We start from the raw sequence: 22,745 nt of genomic DNA, 5'->3' as shown, positions 1-22,745 counted from the left end.
CTTTTAAGGATTTTCTCTTTTTTTCATATTTTTGGATCATTCTTTGATTTTATAATAGACTGAATATTTTAAATGTTTCTGAATGTAGGGACACAAAGAAGCATTCAAAGTTATTAACATATTTACATTGGCTAAGCAAAGCAGCATAGTTTAAAGAACTTTCAAAAATGTTCAGCTGTTTTAAGAGTCCTGCTGCACAGGATGTTGGCAGCAAGCATACATCACAGATCTGTAAATGATACGTGTTTCCTGGTTTACGAATGACCTGCACATTAATTCTCCCATATGATTTTGAAGCATTTTTCAGATATCTTTATTAGCCACATGTACATTGAAACACAGTGAAATACATCTTTTTGCGTCGTGTTCTGGGGGCAGCCCGCAAGTGTCGCCATGCTTCCGGCACCAACACAGCATGCCCACGACTTCCTAACCTGTACGTCTTTGGAATGTGGGAGGAAACCGGAGCACCCGGAGGAAACCCACACAGACATGGGGAGAACGTACATACTCCTTACAGACAGTGGCCGGATTTGAACCCGGGTCGCTGTGCTGTAAAGCGTTACGCCAACCGCTACACTACCGTGCTTCATGGTATTCATTAATGACTGGATACAATATGTATTCCATTAGTTTAATCATGGATAGTGTTTGGCTGATTATTCAATGAATTGAAAGAATTATAGCAAGTGTACATAGAGTGATACAATATGGGTTACTACAGAAAACAGGCATTTCTGACTTACAGAGAAATCAGCTTACAGACAGTTCTCAGGAATGGAACCCTTACATAACCCGGGGGACTGCCTGTATTACTACAGAGACAATCATGTTGCTGGTCCAGTTTACTTGCATAGGATAATAATAAACAGAAGCTGTTTTGTCCATGAAGCTCACATTACTATTCAAGTTTTCTTTTACAGGACTCAACCACACCATTTTGTTCCTCTCTGGCCTTTGGAATAATTTGATGTCTGTCTATTCCCTGCAGAATGTAAAATATACACTTTTTTGACAAACTTAACCAATACTAGATTTTCTGGGCAGGATAAATGAATAACCCGTGTATCTATTTTAAATACTGAGGTAATGCAAACCAGCATCCCCTCCATACATCCCCTGTCTATACTTCTCACTGCTTTAGTAAAGCAGCCAGGATAATCAAAGACCCCACCCATCCCAGACATTCTCTCTTCTTCCCTCTCCCATTAAGCAGAAGATACAAAAGCCTGAAAGTACATCCGACCAGGTTCAAGCACAGCTTCTATCCCACTGTTGTAAGACTATTGAATGATTCCCTAGTATGATAAGATGGACTCTTGACTTCACAATCTACCTTACACCTTATTGTCTACCTGCATGGCACTTTCTCTGTAGCTGTTACACTTTATTCTGCATTCTGTTATTGTTTCACCTTGTACTACCTCAATGCACTGTTTAATGAATTGATTTGTATGAATGGTATGCAAGACAAGCTTTTCACTGTACCTCAGTACATGTGACAATAATAAACTAATTCCAATACTGAACTGCATAAGGGATGAAGAAATAGTACCATTTATGTATGAACCTATATCAACTCTGTTTTAGAAAATGGCATCAGTTTTATGATGGAATTCATTATCCTGACACTGAAGTTCCATTATAACAACAAGAGTTCCAGTGAGAAAAATATTCTATTTTTCTGTTGGTTCTGTAGAAGCATGGCGGTCACTATTGCTACTTGTAAACAATAGTCTGCTGGGGCTGAAGGATAACAGTGTGAAGATAAGAATTCTGAATTTTGGTAGAATACCATTTATATAGAATTTCCCTGAGGCAACTGAATAGTTGGACTGAGGATCTCGATTTTAACTCCCCTACTTGTCAAATAGCATGCTGCAGGGAAGTGACGGCTGATGTAAAAATGAAAACTTTGCTTTCTTGAAGAGTCCCAATGTTAACCTACCCTTTTGACCAAGCATGCAAGACACAAGGTCCTTCTTTAAATACAAGATCAGTTCCATTCGACTTTAACAAGAGCAAACTGCAGTAATTAGCCAAACAGTGTTCAATTTGGCAGGCTGCCTGGGTTCATCCACCTTGTACTCTCTTCATGTCCATATTAACCCTGCACTTGCATGTGGATCCAATCATCTTCCTGGGTCTCTTGACCCCAGGATCAGGCAACAAAGTATAACAAGGCCACAAAAGCAAGTGGGCCTCAGGTGCCATACCACTGAATCCTTAACCAAAAATACCTTGAGAGCCTTTGACAGAAGGCAAGGCTGGGGTCTAGCTCCTGTGAAAGCCCTTCTTTGCAAGAGTTCTTAAATGTATCTGATATAATTACTTTAAATAATTAAAACTAGTCATATTCTAACATATAAAAATGAAATACTAATAGATAATTCAAACATAACAATAAACAAAAACATAATTGAACTCTTTCCTCCAAATCTTCAAGTTGTAACTCTATTAAGATCTTTGTGGGGTAGGGGAAAGAGGTGGATCCTCTGGCAAAATGCCTGGGAATTCCATGTGGAACCAGCAATGGAGTGGAGTGCTAGTTTCACGAGCATCTGGTACACAGCCCATCCTGGACAAGCAACAGGGCTGTACAAGTCCAGGATGTACTTACCCTTAAGTGACTGAGCATTGGCAATGCTGCTCAGTATTGCAAATTTATTGCAATGTAGTATTCTGGGTTAGGATAGACAAATTCTGAGAGGTGTGTGGGGCCAAATAAACTATGGCTGGTAGATTTACATATATAGTTTTAGGTTTCTTTGTAGGCCAGGAAGAGTAATAAAAACTCCTTCTGGCTTCATGAGACCGACTTAGGACTTCCTTGGTCCAGGCTTCCACTAGTGTTGATTGATGAGGCTACTTGCCACAGGTTCCAGGCTGTATCTAGCTGCTACTAAATTCTGTCAGACGCTAAAAAGAATGTATCCAGAGAAAATGCAACGCGACATTTAAGGTCAGCCAGGCCCCCACAGCAATGGAGATAACAGCTTCACTGACCAGTTTCAGGTGTCACATGTATCTATAGAACACCTCATTTAAAATAGTGGCCATGATTATTGTAAACTATGGTCGAAGAAACATCAAAGTTAAACCCTGGGTTTAACACATTAATAATAGTATCTGAAAACAGGCACAGTGTGGGATGAAAATGTGCCAAAATCCCATGTTCCCATTCAATGGTAAGCTGCATTATGGAAGATTTTCCTACATTTTTTTTTGGAATTCATTGATTGCACCTGGGAAATACACAGCAAGGTAAATAAATGTTAGAAAACTATGTTCAAGGTAAACTATAAACAAGGTTTACCACACTTGTGACAGGTGAATTTGGAAAAATTAGCTCAGAAAAAATTCAATAGGAACTACAATTTCCATACCTGTTTTGTTGTCCCAAAGATAGGCTAGTATTGGAAACAAAGGCTTTTTGTCTTGAAATTCATTTGTCTGATGGACCTTTAAGCACGTAATATGCTGTTTCTACTGTATTTGTTTATATTGTGAGCCTACTGGGCATTAGTCAAGTGGTGTACCTGATACTCAAACATTTTCAACTTGTTTAGGAGTTTGCAGCAAGTCAAAAGTCTCAAAATGTACATAATTAGTGAGTTATCTTATAAATATCTAGCTCCTTGAGCACATATTGCAGCTTAATGCATTTTGAAAACATTACATTCTGCTTCCGAACCAGAGGATTAAAACAATGTTTTGGCCACAATTTTCACTGGCTGCAAGTACGACAGTAACAGCACAGGTGGGATTTTTTTTTTCTGTAACCCATCCTACCAGAAACATTCAATGGAATTTCAGGCGGATGCCAGCATTTAACTGTGCTCTTGCACCTTTGGAGTTCCAGCACTTAAAGGAATCCAGGCAGTTCACAAATCACTGCAACACCCCCAGCACAATTATTCTCAACACTGGTGCTCACAAGGCTGCGTCCTCAGCCCCCTACTCTACTCCCTATACGCTCATGACTGCGTGGCCAGATTCTGCTCTAACGCCATCTGCAAGTTTGCAGATGATACCACCATAGTGGGCCGTATCTCAAATAATGATGAGTCGGAATACAGGAAGGAGACAGAGAGCTTAGTGACATGGTGTCATGACAACAACCTTTCCCTCAATGTCAGCAAAACAAAAGAGATGGTCATTGACTTCAGGAAAGGGGGTAGTACACATGCACCTGTCGATATTAATGGTGCTGAGGTCGAGAGGCTTTAGAGCTTCAAGTTCCTAGGAGTGAACATCACTAATAGCCTGTCCTGGTCCAACCACCGTTGACGCCAAGATCAAGAAACCTCACCAGCACCTCTACTTCCTCAGGAGGCTAAAGAAATTGGCATGTCCCTTTGACACTCACCAACTTTTATCGATGCACACGAAAGCATCTTTCTGGATGCATCACGGCTTGGTATGGCAACAGCTCCGCCTGTGGCCACAAGAAACTGCAGAGAGTTGTGGACACAGCTCAGCACAACATAGAAACCAACCGCCCCTCCATGGACTCTGTCTATACTTCTCACTGCCTCGATGAAGTAGCCAGCATAATCAAAGATCCTACCTACCCCAGACATTCTCTCTTCTCCCCTCTCCCATCAGGCAAAAGATACAAATGCCTGAAAGAACGTACCATCAGGCTCAAGGACAGCTTCTAACCCTCTGTTATAAGACTTAGTGAATGGCTCCCTGGTACAATAAAATGGACTCTTGACCTCACAATCTACCTCGTTATGACCTTGCACCTTATTGTCTACCTGCACTGCACTTTCTCTGTAGCTGTGACACTTCACTCTGTATTCTGCATTGTTGTACCTTGTGCTGCCTCAATGCACTGTGTAATGAATTGATCTGAATGAACAGCGTGGAAGACAAGTTTTTCACTATACTTTGGTACAAGTGACAAAATAAACAATTCCAAAGGCGAATACATCTTAAAATTTCAGAGGAGAGATTATGGCCCCAGATTCAGAGAGATCTGGAAACTTTAATTGAGGAGATCAGCAACAAGAGATTAGTTGTTTGTACCAAAGAGCCAGGAGGCCATTGAGGACAACAGGTAGCCTGCCTGGGAGAAGGTGGTCGTGAAATGAAGCTCCAGGTGTGACACCCCACGCAATATGTTGCAATAAAGAAAAAAGTATCACCCCACATCCTACACTTATTATAGGTCCAGATTGCATGCAACTGCTTGTTCTCATTCCAGACCAGCAGGGAAATCCCTGCTAAGCATCAAGAGATATCATGACTACAAAGGCAGAAAATAGGTTAGATAGCTGGATTGTATGAGAGAGGTTATCTGAATTTAGGGAGTTGTAGTTAGAGGGGAAACAAATCTAGTGCGTCAAGTAACCAAATTAGGATGAACCTGCTGGAATCAAATGAAGACCATGCGAGTGACGCATTCAGGAAAAGACTGGTGCGGCTGAATGGTTGTTGCAGTGCCTTGTTTGTCACATCCAATGCTCAAGATAACTGGGCGCTGGTAAGAACCCTTTTCCTTTTGTGTTACAAGAGATTGTGGAGTGCTAGGAGAGCATTACTTCTAGTGGTACACATTTCTGTGCTAGCCACTGTCCATATTTTGGCAACTCATCAGTTGATGGATATGGTCCGTGCTTCCAAAGCTATACCAAGACTTTCTACTCTCATGGAATCTCAGGCCAAACCCTTCAAAACTCTACTATGAGTAGGCAGCAGGTCAATCTCCGGTGTGAGAAGACAGGAGTTCTTCAGAATCAGAGCAATGTCTCACTAGATAACAATGCATCCATAGGGAAGCAGTCAGGGAGTCATTAGGGTTGGTTGGGTCTGGAGGGCATCACAATCTGGTTCACAGCATATAGGCACACCTTTGTATCCCTGGTCCTTTGAGAGTCACAGAGGCATTGAATGCCCTGTCCTCCCACCACAACAACTCGAGCAATACCCTCACCTGTGTCTCACTGCTAGCTTTCCCAGAATTCAGACATTTCCATGGAACTCAGCATTTGGAGACTAGCCCTTCCAGGGCAAGGGCTCAATGTAGGTATCCAGGTTAGCAAGTCTTTTCCCACCATGGAAAGGGGGCACCCTTCCAGCATTTGGTAGCAGCCACAAAGGAAATATTGAAAGTAGTGGTTGGCCAAAGAAATCTATATGGAAGGTGAGCATAATGCAAAGAACTAGAGTTGACAAAATATATTATTTTGTTAAAGTTGCCCGAAATGAAAGGCATGTAATATTTGGAGAATAATAATTTTCATTTCATTTTTGCACGGAATAATGCACTTGTCTTTAAGCTTTAAATCTGATGCCAAATGATAATAATGTGTCGAGCAATAAGTGGCCAAGCCTAATAAGTTGAATTAATATATTGTATAGTGTGGCACTGCATTCAAAGCATCAGATTCTGATCTCCCATTATGGAAAGGAATAATAGGTTATTGAAACACAGATGTTTAAGTCATTTGTTTACATCATAATAAGAGTAAAACCATGCCTCATCTTTAAAGCTAACTCTGTGGTTGTTATATCCACAGTACCTATTGGTGGAAGAGCCACAACTGTCTTCTATCACTTGAGGGTACAGAAACTTCACTCACATGATTTGCAGACTCATACACTGGGTCTTACCTCTGGTTCCTTGTTTCCAATAGACATGCAAGTGTTCATCAGGGATGGTTGCTCAGAGACTGCACAGTTATAACTCGATGTTTTAATGTTGAAGCAACCCCGTGTATCATAACAAAAATAAAAGTTACTTGAAGTTTGAGCTTGCCATACCCTTCATGCTATGGCGCCTCACATCCCAATTGCAGAAGCTTTTCTCATTGGAACAAGAACTTTACAGATAGAACCCTCTGGATCAACTGCTTCATTCCTTGTGCAGCTCCACCAGCTGGTATTAAGTTGGGTAGTTTTTTGAATAACAGGGGACAATGGGTTAAATGGCTACCTTCTATGTCATAACTTTTCTCTGATTTCCTATGACCATTATGGTATTCTCCTGAGGGACAGGACAGGACAGGAACTGAAATGTTAGTGTCTGCAGTGCACCCACACCAATGGATCCACTGAAAACTCACTTTTCAACATAGCCATAGTGAGCACAAGGTTCTGCTCTCATTTCCCCTGACTGCCTCTCGGGTGCCAGAACAAAAATTACAATTTTGAAAGGAAGGACAATATTATGAAAACCTTGCCGCTGAAGTTAATTGATTCCACGTACTTATTGAGGTTAAGCATCCTAAAATTGAAAGTGTAAGCATTTTGAGCTGCTGTGACACAGAGAACCATTGTGAGTTGACCTAATATGGATGCAAATAAACTTTTCCATAAATGATTTTTCTGTTTGTGTCTATCGCTTCATGCCTAGCAGATTTTGAGTTTACTGGCAAAATAAATATTGTAATCATAACCTCTTCTGCAATTTTAAGAATATCATTCAGATACTTATGCTTGTGTGGTCCATTGTAGAGAAAGGAAGAATTGTACATATTGTTGGAAATGTGGCCAAAATCTCTTACCCTGAACTAAATAAGTGTGTAATAGTTTACAAGTGAATACATCATGAGGATATGTGGTCTACTCAATGATCCCTGATTGCACATCAAGATACGGCCTCCCTTCTGTGCTACCTGCAACTTAGTTTCTCCATTTACATATGCTGTGGATGCTGCTAGGAGTGGCCCAGCTCCCCTTTGCCTTTCCCATCATCAGGCAAGGGCCATTCATCGGTTCTTGCATACACAACAGACACCAACAAAGTCAAAAATCCTAGCCCAGAAATTGTTCCATATCATTGTTTTTTTGGTGTTAAAACAGCATTGTGGGTCACCCTAACGAATATTTGTGAAAGCCTCGTGAAGACAAAGTACTTTAACTGCCATGTTCACAGAGCAGTGATTCCCCAATGCAATGTCACAGTAAAACTGAGAGGTTTTAGCAGTTTCTCAGCACATAACTCACTATCTGGGATCTTTACACCCAACTGTCAAAGAGTCATAACATAATATATGCAACACTAGTCAGCTGCAGAATGCAGCAATGAATAAAGTGGCTGGGAGAGTGTTCCCAGAGGGTCTGAGAGTTGTGGACAAGCTGCTTAAGAACAATGTCCACAGGTTATATGTTCTTTATGCATAAATGTCATGGAGACACTATAGGGCTACAGGTGAGTGTTCACGGCAGGCGGTTGACAGCGAATCTCTGTAAAGTTTCTGAATATCTGCACTTTGGGGAAATCTGAAATCCGAAATCCGGCAAATGCCCATGCCCACTTTCTCCTTGAATATAGATCTTGGGTGAACTCCCAAACGCAGCAGTGAGCAGGAAACTGCAATATGAAGCAGAGATCAACAACAGTAGCCTGGAATGATCTTGAAGCTAGGAGTTGGGAGGACCAAGACCTTGACTTCCTGCAGCAAAGCAGTCTAGGCACACTTGAGGCTGTATTTAAACTGTAGAAGGTTAAAAGTCTGAACAAGCACAAATACTGCAGTTTGAATGTTAGTCCTTTAACTACACTACCGTGTCTATGGGCAGGCACGGTAGTGTAGCGGTTAGCGTAACACTTTACAGCGCCAGTGACCCAGGTTCAATTCCCGTCGCTGTCTGCAAGGAGTTTGTACGTTCTCCCCGTGTCTGCGTGGGTTTCCTCCAGGTGCTCCAGTTTCCTCCCACATTCCAAAGACGTACAGGTTAGGAAGTTGTGGGCATGCTATGTTGGCGCCGGAAGCATGGCGACACTTGCGGGCTGCCCCCCAGAACACTATGCAAAAAATGCATTTCACTGTGTGTTTTGATGTACATGTGATCTTATCTTATCTTAACAAAGATCTTATCTTATCTTAACTGACAAAGCTTCAAGGGAAATAGGTTTATAGAACTTGGTTATTTTGTAAGTAAACATTACAAGTAAATTTTCAGTCCAATGGGGTTGAAAATCTTACTGTAGACAAAGTTTACATGTTCTATTAAGCTGGGAAAAAGTGCAAAGAATTAAAAAAAAGAAAAGAAAAAAGTCCGAAGGCACCTAAAAAATGAGTACATATTGTTGTACTCTACGTTGAACCAATCTCCAACAACCCTGCACCTGCTGAAGTTATGTCAACACCCTCCCGTATGGGTAATGTAGAGTATTCCCACAGTACTACAAAGGGTGAAACCTAATTTTGAAGCCAAAAGCAGCCCTTGATTAGCTCCGTGTGCTGTTGTGCTTTGCATCAAAGGAGTACTAGTTGGAGAACATATGCCTGTCAGAGGCCACATAAACAGGGGAAAGCTCTTCTCCTCAACATCTATCCACCTGCCAGTGTTAGTTTCTAAAAAAAGTGGCTGACTGTGTTAGAAAAAGTTATTCAAGCTCCCAGAACATCTTCTGTTGGCCGTGACAAAATTCTTCTGATGCTGAACATTGAGGAAATCAAAGACCTTACAATTCATGAAAAGCTCCAGGTTCTGAAGGGAGCAAGAAGTGATATTTAAATTCAGTCCACAAGTGCTTGAACCTTAGAGACGCTGACAATATTGACAAATTTTGTTCCCACTCTGCCTCATATTCTCTGCTGAAAGAATAGGAAATTATTTGTCCTGGATTATAAAGTGGCCTTGGTAATACCATAGCTGGCAGCAAACTGTGAGATACAGCATACATTAAACTCAGGCATCTGTAATGATCCTGAGGCTAGGAAGTTGGGTGCAACAATGACCTTGACCTTCAATGGCAGAGCAGCCCAGGGCCTGTAGTTGAGGAGGAAGGTAGTAGATCTCTGCTTTGGTTAAACAGCAGACTGCAAAGAAAATGCTTCTCAGAAAGGGTGGCCATAGAAGACAGAGTATTGTGGTGGAGGGGTGTTGTTCTGACTGGAGGTTTGTGACCGGAGGTTTTCCACAAGAAATAGTGCTGGGACCTCTTTTGTTTTTGTTTATTATTTGGACAGACATATAGGTGGGCTGATTAATATGTTTGCAGACAACACAAAAATTGGTAGGGTTGTGGCTAGTGAGGAAGGTCGTCAAGGATTCAGCAGGATATAGACCCTTTGAAAATGTGGGCAGAGAAATGGCAGATGGAGTTTAATCCAGACAAGTGTAATGTGCTGTACTTTGAGAGGTCAAATGTACTAATGGTAGGATCCTTTGGAGCACTGATGTACAGAGGGACCTTGGGGAGCAAGTCCATAGCTTCCTGAAAGTGGCAATAGAAGTAGATAAGATGGTAAAGGCAGCATACAACATACTTGCCTTCATTGGTTGGGGTGTTGAGTATAAAACTTAGGAAGTCATGCTGCAGCTGAATTAAACTTTTGTAAGGCCACATCTGGAGTATTATGTGCAGTTCTGATCACCACAATACAGGAAGGATGTGGAAGTATCGGAGAGGGTGCAGAAGAGGTTCACCAGGATGTTGCCTGGATTAGAGATTATTAGCTATTAGGAGGTTGGACAAACTTGGATTGTTACTCTGGAATATTGAAGGCTGAGGGGTGACCTGATAGAAGTATATAAAACTATGAGAGGCATAGATAAGGTAGTTAATCAAGGTCTTTTTCCCAGGGTGGAAATGTCAAATACTAGAGGATATAGTATTATGCTGAGGGGGAACGTTTAAAGAAGACTGAAAAGGAAAATTTGTTTTACAGTGAGTGTGGCAGGGGAAGTAGTTGAAGCAGATATGACAGCAACATTTAAGAGACATTTAGACAGTCACATGAACAGGGAAGGAATGTTATAGACCATGTGCAGGCACATGGTATTAGTTTAAATCGGCATCATGTTCAGCACTGATACAGTGGGCCAAAGGGCCTGTTCCTGTGGTGAAGTGTTCTATGTTTTAAGATTGAGATGAGATGTGACCATTGATTCTTATAGATCCTGGAGGAAGATTGGTTGTGGAAAGTATTGGATTCAGTACTGAATAACACATGGTGAGGTCACTGCTTCATCCCTCAGGATCCCTGTCAATGCCTGCATTCTCTCTGCAAAGTGTTTCAGTTCCTGCAAAACCAGCAGAGGCACCTAGCAAGAGCTTACTGAAATGAGCTTCTCTAGTCCTGAAATGGCAGTGGAGCTCTATATTCAAGAAAGGAGAGAGATACAAAGCAGGAAACTGCACTCTTTAACGTATGTCATGGGGGAAAAAGTAAAAAGCTATTATCAAAGACATTATTGCAGGGCACATGGCAAAATTTAAGGCAATCAGGCAAAGTCAACATGTTTGACCAATTTATTGGAGCTCTTTGAATGAGTAACACGTGCTATGGATAAAGGGAACCAGTAACATACTACAGTTAGCTTTCCAGAAGGCATTTAGAGTCATAGTCATAAATCGTAGTGTGTACAGCACAGAAATGGGCCCATTGGCCCACTGCATCCAAGCCAACATTTTTGTCCATCTACACTAATTCCACATTTGGAGTGTATCCTTTTATGCCCTAAATACTGCTTAAATGTAGTGATTGTATCTGATTCCACCACCTCCTCTGGCAGTGCATTCTACATATCAACAACACTGTGTAAAAAAAACCTTACCCCTCCAATCTTACCTTAAACCTCTGTCCTCTTGTTTTTGATGCCCCTACAAGTGGGAAAAAGATTTTGACGATCTACCCCATCTGTGCCTCTTACGATCTTATATACTTCCATATCACCTTTCATCCTTTCTCACTCCAGGGAAAACAAGCCCAACCTATTCAATCTCTCCCCACAACTAAAGTTCTCCAATCGAGGCAACATCCTGGTGAATCTCCTCTGCACTCTGTCTAGCGCAATCACATCCTTCTGATAGTATGGCGACCAGAACGGCACACATACTCCAAGTGCTGCCTAATCAGTGCATTGTAGAGTTGCAACATAACATCCTAACTTTTTTATTCTATGCCCCAACCTATGAGGGCAAGCATGCCATATGCCTTCTTTACGACCCTATTGACCAGTGTTGCCACTTCCAGGCAATTATACACTTGGACCTCTAACCTTTCTGTTCATCCACATTCCTTAGTGTTCTACTATTTACTGCACATGTCCTACCCCTATTTAACTTCCCAAATTGCATCCATTTACACTTGTCAGGATTAAATTCCATCTGCCAGTACTCCATCCAATTTTCCAACTAAGCAATTACTCGTGATCCACAACATCACTGATTTTTGTGTCATCTGCAAACTTACTGATCATACCTCCTACATGCACATCCAAGTATTTAACATATATCACAAACAGCAAAGATCTCAGCACCGATCCTGGTGGTGCACCACTGGTCACAGACTTCCAATCAGAAAAACAACTTCCCACCACTACCCTGTGCCTCCTATTGTGCCAATGTTGAATCCCATGTGCTTTAACCTTCTGCACCAGCCTACCATATGGGAGCTTGTCAAATGCATTAGTAAAGTCCATACAGACAACATCTACCACCCTGCCTTCATCAATTTCCTTTGTTACCTCCTCAAAAAAACAGGAAATATTTCTCCTCACGAAGCCATGCTGACTATCCCTAATCAGACTCCACCTTTCCAAATTATCACAAATACTGCCCCTCAGAATCTTCAATAATTTCCCTATTACTGATGTAAGGCTCACTGGCCTGTAGTTATCTGGTTTACTCCCGCTGTCCTTCAACACTAGCTGTTCTGTTCTGCAGTCTTCTGGTACCTCATCTGTGGCTAACAAAGATGCAAAAATCTTAGTAGGGGCCCTAAAAATTTCCTCCCTTTTTCCCCATAGGATTCTGGGATAGATCACATCTGGCCCTAGGGGTTTATCCACCCTAATGTATTCTATGACATTTAACGCCTCCACCATCTTAATACCTTCATGGTCCAGACAATCAATATATCCCTCCCTGACCTCGCTCTCCTCTACATCCTTCTTTTAGGTGAATACAGTCAAGTAGTATTAATTTAGGACCTTACCCACATTCCCTGGCTCCACATATAGATTACCACTTTGGTCTCTAAGGGGACCCAATCTTTCCTACCTGCCCTCTTGCTAATAATATTTATATAATGACTTAGGATTCTAGCTTTTGACTGTACTACATCCCCAGTATTACTCAAGGGACTTGCTTGTCTGTAGTTGCCTATACCTGCCATATACTTCCTCTTTTTTCCCCAATCAAACCTTCAATAACCTTTGTCATCAAAGGTTTCCTAATCTGGCCATCTGTTCTTCCTTACTGGAACATGCTAGGACTCTCATTTGATAAGGTGGAACTTCAAAGAAAATTTCATGGTACAGGAGGTAACATATTCACATGGGTAGAAGATTAGCTAACTAACAGGAAACAGTGAGAAAAAGTAACTTAAGTAAGTGGACAAACATCTGACAAATGGAACATAATGTGGGAAAATATAAAACTGTCCATTTTGGCAACAAAAAGAAAAAAAGCATATGATCTAAATAGTGAAAGATTGCAGACTGAGATGCAAAGGGATCTGGGTGGCAGAGTATGTGCTTTGCAGGTTAGTATACAGGTATTCCAAGTGATTAGGATTCATCTCAACACCTGGACACAACACTTCGCATTCTCCAAATTCAACTGGTTAACTGGTTCACTGATAAAAAAATATCCTCTTCCCTCCTTTCTACCCACTTAAACCTGTATTCTGAATCTCTTCCCACATCTTATTTACACTTCCCTACCTATTTTCTGTATTCATTGACAATAAATAAGGCACAAATAGAATCATGAATTAGATCCAACAGTAACTTACTTTCTTTTTGGCTGCCAAGTTTTTAAAATCGCACTTGTACATTCCTCTTACTGACCATTGTTAAGAAGGAAAATAAGATAAAGCAGCTCATGACTAAAAGAAATGAAAGCCAAATGTTTATTGTGTAAGGATGTTTAATCTGCAGTACTTCCATGTTTGCCTTGTCAACCTTAGACCCCTTCACCTTCCACACTTTGTTGGTGGCATGCCATTCTGGCAGAGAAACCAACAGATTGCATTAAGTTAAGGAACTTCAAAAAGAGTGGTACTGCAAATTAGATTTCAAACAAAGTGCAAATGTTTTAAACAACAAACTTTAGTGTTTTACACTTTAAACATTGAGAGCATTCAAAAATAATGCTTAGCTTCTTTCAAGGCCAATTGTGAAATGTCCCTTTGATCACTGAAAGGATCAAGAACACCTGAAATGCTTGCCAGATGAGACATCTGTACAAAATTTGTGCTTCTACATGCAACCTAAATGAACCTACCATATTTAGGTGTGAGCAGCAATTCCAAAGTAAGTTCTTCTGCCCAACAGCAAAGTAAAAGTATGTGCTCTTTGGGCCACTTTAAAATTTAAATAATTTTTCCAACTGATAATTATAATGTAAATGACTAAAAGAGGAAGACGATACTTGGAATGAGAAAGATCCACCCCATCCTTCCACAGACTACATCTAAACTATAATGATTTTTCCCAACGCATTTAATCTTCAAAAGTCCTTTCATAAATATTTCCTGATCTCCAAAAGTAATTGGACAAATCCAGAATACTAACTCCTTATTTCCTCAACACAATTCTGACAAGCAACTCTCCACAAAAAAATGCAGAGATTACCATGCCTGATAGAATATTCAGTAATGTTCACTGCTATTTCTTAGTAGATGTGTATGCAATTAATATATTAAAAAGCTAATTTACATGGGGTCAATTTCTTTTCCTGAGAATATGTATGCTCTGCTCCATTCATTTAAGAGATTTATTCTTGCCTTTGGTGAAGCTTGTTAAATCTAAACTTGCTTCTTCAGCTTTGTATTACTTATTCAAGCCAAAGTGTGGGCTTTCACTTCTTGCTATATTTTTTATTCAAAGCTTTTGCTTTAGTGTTACGGACTCGGTGAATGTCCCTTTAAGATAGAGTTAGTAGCGTGTGTGTGTGTGTGGCGTGCCTACGTCAACAGAAGATAAAGGACGTAATGACGTTGTTGAAGAGGACAGTCAAAGTCAGTCGAGGAGAGAGAGAGGGAGAGAGAGACACCAGCCTGCTAGTTTCTCTATCGATGGATGAGAAACAATAACTGTGTCTGTCACTGCAATCCACGTATGGAAATTGGAAGTAATCCGGTGGAGTTCACTTTGCGGACGACTTGTAGAAGGAAACAGGTATTTGTGTGGATGACCACGAGTCGGATGCTTTTTGGGGTGAGGAAGTCACTACCGAGTAAACACTGAGGTGTTGTTTGGGTTCCATTGCGGAACATTTGGATTTAATAATTACTCTCTCTATGTTCTCCACATCTACGTTTTATCTTCAGACAACGGTGGTTGTTGAAGAAGCCTTTGCTCATGTTTCACCTTATGGCTTTTTGAACTGAACTTTAAGAACCATTCCTGGACTTGGAGTTTGGGACTTTGTCACACACACACGAAGAGTTTAGTTTTGGGGTTAATGTTCAAGGTTTAACATTTTTACTTCTAACATACTAACATTTTTACTTTTATTTTTCTTACTATCATAAGTAGTGATTAATAAAATAGTTTTTAACACTGAGTCATGACTCAGTGTGTTTCTTTTGTTGCTGGTTCGTAACATTAGTTCTTGGAATGGTAAATTTTATAAATAAATGTATGTATAAATTTTAACTTTATTTATCAGTAGGCAAACAAGTTCTGCAGATATACACTTGTTAAAGTGATTAATTCAATCTCTTTGAGATTATTGCCTGATAATAAACATGCTGAGAGTTAAACCCAAGTGACATGTTTGCGGTCACACTCACCAAACCACTTCAGAAATTTTTTTCAATAACCCATATCTAATCATATGAAAACAAGTACTTCCTCAAAGTTTACTCCTAATGTACTATGCATTATTGCAGGTAAATCTGTTCCATGCTTCTAATATTCACTTTTACATTGAATGAAAATAATAAGCCTTCTCACAAAGAATCGAAAAAAATGCTCTAATTTCCCTAGTTCCACCATTCCAGTGTCAAAAAGAGAAAGAACCACCCAAAATGATAACCTATTTATGAAGCAAAAAAAAAACCCTTTGATTATCTGTCCAATTTCCCTAAAGCAAATATTTCTAAGACTGCATTTTGGATTTCAGAGGCCCAGCTGGTGAACATGGTACAGAGCCATATGGCACTGGAAGCCCTTGAGATTTTCCTTTCTTATCTGTGCCAAAGTAGTTGATCAGAGTGTTTGGCAGAGGTTGAGCCACAATAGGCTCAAACTTCTAATACTGCTCCTTTTGGGCAGCTACCAGCCATTGGAACTTACCACTTAACAGAGAATATCCTGTACTTATACACACAATTAGTTATACACATAGAGTGATAATTCATTTTCTCTCTGAAGATAGAAAGAATAGAACTGACAACTCTAATGCTGAACATTTTTTCTTAGTATAGTCAAAAATTGTTATGAAATAAGTGTTGATTCCTTTGAAGGAACAGAGCAAAGATCAAAGACTGATGCAAGGCATAGCAGGTCTTTCACATGAGGAAAGATTGAGCAGATTATCCTGCAACTCTCACATTTAGAAAAATGAGGCTTGACAGGAATGATGTTTCACGTAGCTGAGGCATCCAGCACCACGGGTCACAATGTTAAACTAAGGGGTTGGCTACGAAAGACAGTGATTCTCCCAAAGGGTAATGACTCTTTGGAATTCTCTAACCGAAAGTCTCAGCAGCTGAGTATATTCAAGAAATAGATTTTTAGATATTAAGGGAGTCAAGGAATATGGGACTAGTGCAAAAAAGTGGCACCAAGGATAAAGATCAGCCATGATCTTAATGAATGGTAGAACAGGCACAAGGGGCTGAATGGCCTATTTCATCTTTTATTTTTATGTTCTTGTTAGTGACATAGGGATAACCTTCAGGACATGTTCTAACAACCACAAAAAACCCATTCTCAAGCTCATCAAAATAGTAAAGGTGCGAATGATGGCACACTCACTTATATACTTATATATTGCACACATTACCACTGGCAGCAGGGAAGATCATTCAGGTTGGGAACTGGAAGTTGGATAAGAAGGAAAGCTAATCTAATCTCTCTACATGCACAGGCAAAGCATTCACTAACAATCATTCTCTAATGTGATATCTAACACACCAACAAGTGCTTTCATCTCCTTACTCCATTGATTCATGCCAGTAATTTACCTGAATTTAATGCATGTGGACCTGTATCTGGAAAATAAATATCAGAATGGGATAGAAAATGAAAAAGAAAGTAACAAAACATATATTTTAGCTACATAATGGAAATAAACAATTAAAATGCCACTTTGTAGGAACATACAATCAATGTTGATAAGACATGCTTGCAGATAATTTATTAGTAGATAGGCTGTTAGCATCAAGCAATCTATCTAGCCAATAGAGTAGCATTAATATACAAATAAAGCCCGCAGAACTGTCACTATTGGCTAGGGTTCTGTCTGACCTATCTACTAATCACTATAATGGCCACTGCAGCTTGTTTTATGCAGGAATGGAAAAATGGGCTTTGGTTGTTGAGGATTGAATCTCTTACTATAAAAGTGAAATTTGTGTTAGAGCAAGCTCAAGGAATGGTGGTGCCAAATGTTGATTTTAGTCAAATAATTTGTTTTCACTCCCCACCATTGTTTTTTTTAAAACAATAATATTTATAGATTTCATCAACAATATTATAACATAGCAATTTAATAACTATACTTCCCTGATCTTTTTTTAAGTACCAGATCCAGATGATTAACCATGCTGCAATGTTCATCATAATATTAATGGTAAACAAAATGTAACCTTGCTTTGCTGATGACTGGCTAATGCAAGGATCAAAGCAGGATGCTTGACACACAATCACAGAATTGTTACAGAAGAGGAGCCCATTCAGAACATCAAGTTTGTACCAGTTCCAGTTAAGAACAATCCAGCTCATCCCACTTTCCCCACCCCTCTCCCATTGTCCTGAAAATTCATTCCTTTCAGATGCATATCCAGTTCACTTTTGGATGCTTCCTCCACAAATTCCCCTGGTAGTGCATACAAAGAAGATATTTCCTCATGTCTGTTTTGGTTCTTCTGCCAGTTGATTCAAACTGTGTTCCCCAGTGTTTCACTCCTTCATCAATGCGAACAATTTCTCTCTGGTTAATTTATGATAATAAATTATGATAATAAGTACCTTCAACACATCTCCTCTTAACTTCCTCTCTTGATCCAGGGAGAATAACCACAGCTTTTCTATTCAATCCACATTAAAAAAAATCCTTCATTCCTCGAATCACTTTGGTAAATCTCTTCAGCATCATCTGCCAAGGCTTCAAATCTTTCCTCAAGTGTGGTGGGCAAAACAATATACAATACTCCTGTTGTGGCCAAACCAGTGTTTTATAAAGTTTCATCCTGACTTCCTTACTTTCATACTGGTTGCCTCCATTTTTAAAGCCTAGGATCCCACATGCTTTTTAACTATGTTCTCAACCTTACCTGCCATTTTCAACAAATTATCCACATACGACACCAGATTCCTCTATCTTACGTTGCACACTTCCATTCTTCCTTCTAAAATGCAACACTTCACATTTTCGAGGATTACATTTCATCTGCCATCTATTTACCTGCTCCACCAACCCATCAATATCTGTTTGGTCTTTTGTTATCCTTTCATGGTTCACTATACTTCCAAATTTTGCAGCACCTGCAAATCATTAATACATATGAGGAAAAGCAATGGTCCCAATACTGACCCTAAAAAACTCCATAGTACATTCCATTCCAATGTGAGAAACAACCTCTCACTGTCATTACCAGCCAATTTTCTATCCATGCTGTGGCAGACTCTCTTATTCCATGAGCCTCAACCTTGATGACAAGCCTACAATGCAGCACCTTATCAAATGCTTTCTGTAAGTTCATATAAGCCAACTCAACCAGTTTTCTTCAGTGACTCTATTACTTCATTAAGAAACTCCATCAAGTTAGTTAGACAGGATTTGCTTGGAACTTTTCCATTGTGAAAAAAAACATTAATTTTATTTAACTTTCCCATTCTTGCATAAGTTAAAAGGGAAAGGAATGGATTAATTGCCCTTCAAAATATAGAAACAAGTCTCACTCACAGTATTTGGGCACGTTTGAGCTCATGCACGGTAATGAATGTGTCACAGCTGAGAAAGAGAGAGGATGAGGGTAAGGCTGAGAAACTGACCCCTAAGATACACTAATTCTGCCTTTAGCTAACAATTTGATGGTTCACTAGGGAATGCTGAAATTAACATAATTAACCAACTTTCTTTCATCTTTCTGTCAGCCCTCTTGGCTTCAACTACAGTTTTTAATAGAAATTAACTTGTCAGGGTGAGCGAGTCAGTCCACAATTATGCAGCACTTATACTGTCTTAAGTTTTTGTATTAATCAAGGGAAAAATGAGACTAGAAATTCAGATGGGTAGCATGGTTCTTTTCAAAGCTTTATAATGAAAATCCTGTACTTCCCACTATAGAATATGATTATAATGATTTCCAGGTCAAATTCTGCCACTCTGGAAATTCCATTGGTTCATGCTTCAGAGCCTTGATTGGGAAAATAATCCACATGATTCTGAGGCATACCTATTCCTGGACACTCTCAGAACCAGGTTTACACAGCATTACTTTCTTTGCTGCAACAGAATTTAAAGGGAACTAATCAGAGCTGGTCACACCCACTGGTGGGAAACCAGCTCACGCGCGTCCCCTTTAATTTTGTTTACTTACCTGCTGTCCTCAGGACCCACCAACCTACCTTTCCACTGTAGCAATCACCACCTATCCCCATGTTCAGGTCACCCTATCCCAAGCTCCAATTCTCTGTTGAAGCGAGGCTTCTCCAGACCCAATCCTCCAAGTTCAGTCAATCCTCTGGTGCTATTCCTCCAAAACTAAATCATCTAATCCCAAAACTTGATTCTTTGATCCCAAATCCATGGATGATTCCTCCCTAGGTCCCAATAATCTGACTGGAAGCTCTGATGCTCCACAGCAACTACCATACATCACTGGGTCTCCGTCCCCAAAGACCTCCTGATCCCAGACCTTCTGATGTAGTTTGCAAAAGAAATTGGGCAAGACCTTTGTGTATAGCACCATGGGCATCAGTAAATAGTGACAAGAAATATTGCAATGCCTATTTTCCGTGCCATGATGAGTGCCAAAGAATTCCAAGGCCATTGTTCCTTTTCTGGTGATATCATGTACGTTTTTGAGAGTAAAATAGGTGCAAAGTGCAACAAAAAAATCTCATTTACCATATGGACCCTATATTTCTGTCTCACTGAATAACCTATAGCCAATTTTATGTCATGTTCTTGAATGTCTATTAAAGATTTCTGTTGAGGATTTTTCTTGATCTGCATTTGTTGCTGGATTCAATTTCAATGCTATTCATTAATGTCTCTAGAATGCTTCCATAGTATTCTCACTGAAAAACAGAAATCGAAAACCTATTATCTTTGAACATACTTTGTAATCTCCTTGTGGGGCTTTCACCGTGCGGGTGTCTGCGTGGCGTATAGGGTGAAGGTTGTGGAAGGGGCATTGACGAAACATCATGGGTCTGAAGTTTGTACCAGTGCGCTTCATCATCCAGCAAAGCAGTTTCCAGTTCTATGAGAATCTGAAATCAGGAACACAAGGAAACTAATAGGACTGGGTATTGACAACACAAAATAAAAGTCACATTAGAAAGGTATTGAAAATGCTTAAAAGTAGTCTTGGAAGAAGTACACTACAGATTAGTATAATCATATCTTCAGAAAAAGAAGTTTATTTGGGAAAGGTTGCACAATGGTATCAACTCTCATCTTAGCAATATTAAAGCTTTAAGTTACCTACCTCATTGTACATGAATGAAATACAACATGTGGGGTGTGATCTATATTTCAAGTGCGCCAGTGATCATAAATTACTTGAAGCCATATTCACATCAAGGGGATAAATTGTATCCTATGGGTAGAAATCCTTTTGGGATAAAAAGTGCACTATATACATTGTTCACTCATAATCTCTTACTAGTGCAACACAGTGGGTGTGTTCTCCTCTTTTATTAATTATATTTCTTTATGGTCAAGTAGACAACTTGTCAGCTGGTCCCCCTCTGATATTTATATCAGATTATGGATACATGATCAACTTAAAAGATTTTTTCAGGTTTGAATAGAGAAAAAGTAGTAGATTACTCATGAGCTATGCAATAAATAATTTGTTACAAGATAATACAGAAAATGCTGGAAATACCCAGCAAGTGAAGGAGGGCCTGTGGAGAGAAAAACAGTTAGTGTTTAAAATTAATGTTCTTTCATCAAATTTCCAACTTCCAGCATCTGCAGCATTTTATTTTTGAAGCTTGCTACAAAAGTTCAGTCAGTAGATTACAGCAGAGTGAATAGAAAATTGATGAAGAAGAGCCACAGAATTAGAGTAAATGAATATTACTTTGATTTGTGGAGAGGTTTAGAAATGCTGTAACTCAAACTACAGCCCCAAATCCACCCTTCTTCCTCATTATTTTGATATTTAGATGGTTTGAACTTTGGCATAGAAAAGGCACAGACAAAATTTGCTGACATTGTATAAAATAGAGATTTTTGACATGTAGCAAGGATTACAAAAACATTCATGAAGACATGAGTTAATGGAATGTGAAGACGATGCTTAGTAACATTTGAATTTTCAGATGAGATTATACTTAACAAGAATGAAGAGTATTGATAGATTTTGTACAAAAAACTGGCCTAGCTGCAGTCACATAATTTAACAACTCTTATAATTTTTTTTTTCCCGATCAAGCTGGTGATGGGAAACTACTGTTTTGCAATGCTTGGACTACTTCCACTGCAGCAAAGAAGATTAAGAGATAGTTTAATGGAAGTTTTTAAAGTTATTAACAGATTAGAGAAAAGACCGAAACTATTTCCTCCAGCTGAGTGCCACTGATGAAGGATCATAATTTAAATTTCACAACTGAATTAAGATAGAGAACAGGATTTTTTCCCACCATATAGTATACAGGATAAAACACCTGAAGGAATCCAGATAAGAAATAGATTTAACAACTGCTAAAAGATTGGAATTAAATGTCATAATCCCAGGGATGACTGTTTTTAAAATATATATTAATGACCAAAATTGAGATATAAAATTCATAATTCCAAAGATTATCTCCTTTATTTTACTTTCAGAATAGAAAAAGGTTACCCATGAATAGCAATGCCTCTGCCTCTGAACATATCTGACCTACTTGAGAGTAAACGTTGCTTAAAAACTCCTTAAATAATATACTGTGGCAGATGAGCTTTACAGCAAAATTTTACATCAGTTTGATGCTGGAGAATTGGGACAAAATATTACTTTATATATGGTAGCTTTCATACCAATGCCTTTACGGCTAATTTCAGGCTTGTGCTTCAACCCTAAGAAGAAGCCAACCTTAAATTCCCTCCTGGGATATATTGAAATCAACACTGTAGTCTCACTAAATTGAAGGTAATACTAATAATAGTTAAAAAACAATGCTGAGGTGGCATTGATATAAGACCACGAGAGTCTGTTGCATTGAAATCACTGCAGAATATGATTCATGGGAGGCTGCCGTAGAATTTTATGATGGTGCTGAGAGGTATAAATTACATACTGTTAGTAACTTTAGGACACTTCTACTTTTTCCTATGAAACTGGGTCAGCTAAATATTTCTACTGAGTGCAAAATGATCTCCCCAATGCATTCTCAACTGAGATACCAAGTTCTCACCACTGCTTTATCATTACTGACTTTATAAA

General features: G+C 39.5%; 1 protein-coding gene across 12 annotated transcripts in view; it reads right to left on the bottom strand.

Annotated features, from left to right (window-relative positions):
* Positions 1 to 22,745, bottom strand: part of rims2a (regulating synaptic membrane exocytosis 2a) — an 830,253-nt gene that overhangs the window by 290,651 nt on the left and 516,857 nt on the right. For 8 of the 12 annotated variants that reach the window (XM_052023904.1, XM_052023900.1, XM_052023903.1 and 5 more), the window contains 3 exons: positions 20,430 to 20,583; positions 19,049 to 19,096; positions 17,106 to 17,132 (listed from right to left, as the gene is read on the bottom strand). In XM_052023904.1, coding sequence (XP_051879864.1) covers positions 17,106 to 17,132; positions 19,049 to 19,096; positions 20,430 to 20,583 — 229 coding nt within the window. The remainder of the gene's footprint in view (positions 1 to 17,105; positions 17,133 to 19,048; positions 19,097 to 20,429; positions 20,584 to 22,745) is intronic. The other 4 variants (XM_052023913.1, XM_052023906.1, XM_052023915.1 and 1 more) reach the window with 2 other exon arrangements.

This window comes from Pristis pectinata, chromosome 9 (genome assembly GCF_009764475.1).
Source record: "Pristis pectinata isolate sPriPec2 chromosome 9, sPriPec2.1.pri, whole genome shotgun sequence".
NCBI lineage: Eukaryota > Metazoa > Chordata > Chondrichthyes > Rhinopristiformes > Pristidae > Pristis > Pristis pectinata.
Note: the sequence above shows the minus strand (reverse complement) of the source record. Positions and strands in the feature narration are given on the sequence as shown.